General features: G+C 41.1%; 1 protein-coding gene across 1 annotated transcript; it reads left to right on the top strand.

Moving 5' to 3' along the window:
* Positions 1-208: 208 nt before the first annotated feature.
* On the top strand, positions 209-1,090 carry LOC101309404. The gene has a single exon (XM_004289582.1). It carries the CDS (start codon positions 209-211, stop codon positions 941-943), a length of 735 nt encoding a protein of 244 aa, XP_004289630.1. The 3' UTR covers positions 944-1,090.
* Positions 1,091-5,819: the final 4,729 nt, after the last annotated feature.

The following is a 5,819-nucleotide window of genomic DNA, read 5'->3' as shown; positions in this document are numbered from 1 at the left end:
ACTTGGTGATTCTCATGCACACACTACTATGCACCCACCATCCCAAAGCATAATTCCCTTCAATTGCTTCAACCACAAGCTAAATCAAATTATAGTTTTACATAATCATGCCCTTCACAACTCACTCTCTATATATTGGGTGGTTTAATTTCCTTACTACAAGTCACAAAAGTTAAGCTTATCTATCTACCAACTGGATCAAAAAGCCATGAAATACAATGAGATATCCCACTTCAGCCACCCCCAACATAAGCTCAAGTTTGAGTACACAGAAATCCCTTTCAAGTGCGATGGCTGCAAGGAAGTAGGCATAGGATCGCGTTACAAGTGCGCGACATGCGACTTCGATCTCCACATGCACTGCGCCATACCCACTCCTTCCATCTTCCACCCTTTCTACACCAAGTGCTCCTTCCAGTTCCTCTCCCGAGCCCCCGGGGACTCCCCACGCTATTGCAATGCGTGCGAGAAGGACATAACTGGATTCGTGTACCATTGCAGGTCCTGCGGGTTTGATCTCCACCCTTGCTGCGCCAAGCTCCCCATGGTGCTGGACGACGGGGAGGTCAACCTCTATCTGTATAGGAAAGTGAGCAGCTCCTGCCATAAGTGCGGGCGCAAAGGGAGGAGCTGGAGTTATAGATCGAAATGCAAGAAGTACAATTTGCATGTGGCGTGTGTGAAGGAAATGCTTGTGGAAACTTGGCATGAGTTTTTGCGTACGCATGGGAAGAGTAGTAGTAGTGCTAGTAGGAAACTGGAGATGACTAGAATTCCTAGTCTCAGGAACATGCTTCAGAGCCATCACCATAAGAGCAGAGGTAAAGTGAAGAAGTGTTGTGAGATGGCTGGGTTGGCCGTGCAGTTTGTGATATCGGCGGTGTTGGGTGATCCGACAACGTTGATTGCTGGGGTTATTGGGTCACTTATGTCACGAGGGTGACGAAAGTACTTGGTGGAGGGTGGTAGACTGGTAGTGGTACTTGTGGATGAAATTGTAGATGTTTTAAAAGATGATAGGAGATAAAGGCACTCCATGATCCTGTAATATTGTTGATATAATAAATTTAATTATCTTTCGTAATTTTCATTTCTTTCTCGATAAAGATGATATTTTACATTCGATTCACAAACTCGTTCTAGTATCTAAATTGTTTAACTGATAAAAAAATTAAATCACTATATCCGGTATTTACAAACAATGTAGTCCAGATAGTACACAAAATGACCTGATCGATCACTCAAAAATATATTGGGTTTATTTGAGACGTTCATCACAGAGAAGACCACATTTCTTCCCTAATTAACCACGTACCCTTAGCTATGCTCCTCTTGAGTCAAAGACTGAATAAAACGAATCCAACCTCACTGTCTTATCCAAACTGATCGATGCGTCCACAATATTCCTACATCCTCTTATGATCTACTCAGCGGCTCTCCTACTCCAGAAGCCATTATGAAAGCCACTAGACCAACCGTACAACAAAAATTCACATAATCTTAGAATGATAGAAATGCATGAGAGACGCATACGAAATGAGAAAAGGATAACAAATAGTTGCAAAAGCTCAATCACCATGCCACCAACTACGATTAAGGAGCGACAAAACGTTGCAGGGTCACTAGATTTGGCTTCCAATAACGATAATGAACTAAATTAAAGTCTATTATACATCCAAGTATTTGAGGTTTTCTTGATTTTTAACTCTTACCATTTTGATTCGGTCGCCAATGATTCAAGGTTGTCATGTAACATTAAGAGTAAAAAACAATTTCAAACGTAGTCGTACCAATATACTTTCATATAATTTCGAGCTTAAATATGAATAAAGTGGAACTACAAATTTTTTGACACGCACTTGGTTCAATCACTTCAATGGTTATGACTTATGAAGCTATCGGAACCTTGGCAGACGAGAGGCAATTACCTCAGTAGTCAACTCGAATTCAAAAACCTTGAACTAGCATATATGCTTATTATTTCCTTGATGTATATGCCTGACGCTCACTAATATTGCAAATTTTGCAATTGCCATGTCATGAGTAGGTGGAATTTTCGGACGATTACCACGTTAAGATTAGGATGATCTATAGAAAAAACAAAAAAATTATTATGCTGATGAAGGATAAAGTGTAGAGACAAAGAGATAGCAAGAGAATCATCATCTTATTCATTGATAGAAGCCCTTTATATAGGGAATTACACAATACCAATATGGTAAGGATATGAATACATAGATCTAGTCAAACTATATATCCTATTGGCATAAGGCTAAGGCACACATAGAGAATATCTAGAAAGATACAGAATATCCTAGAACACTCCCCCTTGTGCCGCGCGCTGATATGCTGATGGTGCTGATCTATTGCCTCGTCAAAAACCTCGTCAAGTCACAAAAACCCTGTGGGAGAAAAACTGAACCTTGATCGTAGGAGAAAAAGAGTACAACGCACCCTTCACATTTGATAGTGACATGTATGTATGTGCTAGACTCCCCCTGAAGTTCGCACCTCCCCTGATCTTTACATCAATCATAGGGCTCTTCCTGATTCTTACTAATCACGGAAGTTTCAACAACTTAGCATGTCAATGTTTTTTAACATGTCTTCAAATGTGGCATTGGGCAATGATTAACTAAATCATGCCGTATTGTCCTCAAATGATCTTTTACACTTAGATCTTGAGGAGAAGGCCGCTTGTGAACTCAAAACATAAGTTCGTGCAGGAAATCAGATTTCCGCGCAGCATGACCTTCAATTACTAGAACAGTCGTAACTTCCTCTAGGAAATACATATGAACGAACCGTAAACGGTTTTGGAAACTAGACTCATTTAGCTTTCCAACCGTATATTACACACATTCTGGTTCATCAGGAGCTGTTCACAAAATCCTGTCGAAGTTGACTGTTTTGCCAAAATCAGATTCTCGGACAGATTCGTCCTACTTTACGAAAACGGCCATAACTCACTCAATATGATAGGTATGATCAAGTGGTTGGTGTCCCTGGAAAGTAGACACATAGACCTTTCCAATGGTACCAATTTCACCATTTTTCAGTGAGTGAGATTTCCTGTAGGTCCCGTGGAAGTTGACCTACGAAACTTGGCAGATTCTGATTTCACTTTTGATGTGTCTTTCTTATGTAGGGATAGAATAAGCCTCAACTTTTCATACCATTAAGTATTGAAAAAGGAGTTACTGCCATTACATTGGCGTTGCGTGGGAGCATAGCTACACTTAGCTTTACAACTTTTCATAGCGAATGAGATGTCAAGTCTTTCGTATTGTGTTAAGTACATTGATGCGTCTTATTGTACTTAGATGGGAACTCCATCTCTTAACACATATTTGTCATCTTGCTTTAGAAAAACAACGGATCTCTCTTTAGAGCAAAGACCTTGACTAATCATGGAAGTATATGTAGGCCTCATTAATTATAGAGCGCCTAAGCCGATTGATCATCAATACAGTCATCGAGTGCCTTATCGAGACTGTGTCTTCCCAAGATCTTTTTCTTCGGATGTTGATACATATTGGCATCTCTTGATCCATCAAGAGTCCATGTAAATCCGGAATGAACACGCAAAGGCATAATTCACCATATCCCTTCCAAATCAAGTAGAATCCATGTGCGTTTCAATAGCTTTAGCAAACGCGTACTACTGTGGTCTGGAGCCACTTGATTCGGATGAATGAAGTCCGTTTAAGACCTTCATGTATATCTCTGATCCCATAGAGATGTTATTATGACCACATTCATAAGCTGCATGTTCAGTTATTCGGAAACTACCAAACTGACAAAGTAGTGGAAAACAATGACATCCATTACGAGAGCATATCTCATCGTAGTCGATCCTAGTGCATGTTAGTGAGAGACCTTGCGCCATAAGGTGAGTCTAAGCTCTTGTTCTCACTACGCTATCTAACAAAGGTATAGTTGATAGGGTTTAACTTGCTGTGTCGGCATCACCTGCCCAATGACCTATCTCTTTGTTAATGTTGGATCGCATCTTTCCTTTAGGCCAATCAACTAAGTTGATATCCATCAACGAAGGGTGGTTCGATAGTAGACTCATTATCTCACGTCCTCATGTACACTAGTGTAATACTTGTAGAGATCTCTATATGAATTGGATTTGACATTGAGGCGTCCCCCAAGGATAATCACAATTCAGACTTCATGAGACGGATTTGAGTATCATTGATCAATGGATCAGGTTGTGCCAATCTCGCTTTCTTCCTAGTGCGAGAAAGTATCAAACCTAAGGGCCTCCCTCCTTTTGGGGAGCCATACGGCCTTGTGACACCAATTTTGCCACTATATGGCGTCACCATATCACCATCCATGGTGATGGCGCCAAGACCAACTTCTTTTGGTCGCGCCATGTCCTTTTGTAGGACATCAATCCTTGCAGACATATTTGCAGCATGTGATCTCGTCACTTTAACACTATAAGCATTTGGGATCAAGATGAGACTTAGTGGGGACAAACCACGACAATTCACGTCGTTCCACTTGAACACTTGTGTTCTTATCTCCCCCTAACGGCGGGAATATTGTCTCATCAAAGTGACAATCCGCAATTTAACGGTGAATGAGATCGCCTGACAAGGTTCCTACATATGCGGATTATAGGTGGAGGTTCATATCCAACCTAAACTTATTCATCTCAAATGACCCATCATTGTACGCAATGGCAATGCGATTTGGCACCTAGAAATAACATCTAGCCGAGCTCAAGGATTGGAGATCCGTTTCAATCCTGCCGAGCTCAAGGATTGCAATTTCGTGTCAATCCTGGTACACAATCACGAGCTGTAGTACAACAAAATTCAATGATGGTGGGTCGTAAATGAATAGTAAAGCTGCATGTAAATATTGCATAGCCCCAAGACGCAATAGAAAGAGTGGTGCGCATCAATAATGTTCGAGCGACAAGCTAAAGTTGCTTGGTCGTAGCCTCGGTGAGACCGTATTGCGTGTGAACATGGGGTACAGGACACTTCAACTTACATCCCGATGAACTTCTTTAAAGAATGGGTAGTGAGCCCGTAGAAGTATAAGCAGCATAAGCAGCATAAGCAGTAGATAATAGTGTAACACGTGACCAGTGTGTTAACACTTCAACCAACACCATAAAGCATAAAAAGGTATCCGCAAGTTGGTTGTATCTATCTACATAGTTTGATGTAAAAATAGAATGTTCACTTTTATGTTATTTAGCGTAGGAGGGTCTCACTCCTTATTTAGCTAAAGAATAGGATTTCAAAACGAGCAATGAGCATTGCAGGGGGCCAATGCGACATCGAGGAAAGGCCGGTGCACCTCAATTGCTTGAGAAATTGACCGGACGACCTCCAGGAAGTTGGAGTCGTGTTCGGGTGACGTCAATGTCCCCCGGGTCACCACCATGCTTCATGGTGATGCTAGATCTCGAATGTCTTCGTTTTGAGCGGAAGAATGGATGTCCATGAGAATTTCTCAAAATTTGGACCATTATATCTCTTCCAGGTTGACCAATTTGGTCAAACCAAAGCCTATATGAGTCGGTGTCCCAAATATCATGTTTGGCAACATGGGATTCGATATTCGAATCGTAGTGACATACAGTTCACTAGATTAACTCATGAATTTCTCCAAGATGCGCTTCAGTTCGCATTCATGAGGAGGTATACACAAAAGAATTCTTGTTCATTCTCACAATGTGTTTTCAAATGAAAACCATTAGCAGGAATGTCTTTAAAACTTAACATGGTTCCTTAGAATGTTGTGGATAGTTCCACTATCTGCGAAGCACTCAATGTCTCTATGAGACA

The sequence above is a fragment of the Fragaria vesca genome, linkage group LG2 (genome assembly GCF_000184155.1).
Source record: "Fragaria vesca subsp. vesca linkage group LG2, FraVesHawaii_1.0, whole genome shotgun sequence".
NCBI classification, from domain to species: domain Eukaryota; kingdom Viridiplantae; phylum Streptophyta; class Magnoliopsida; order Rosales; family Rosaceae; genus Fragaria; species Fragaria vesca.
Note: the sequence above shows the minus strand (reverse complement) of the source record. Positions and strands in the feature narration are given on the sequence as shown.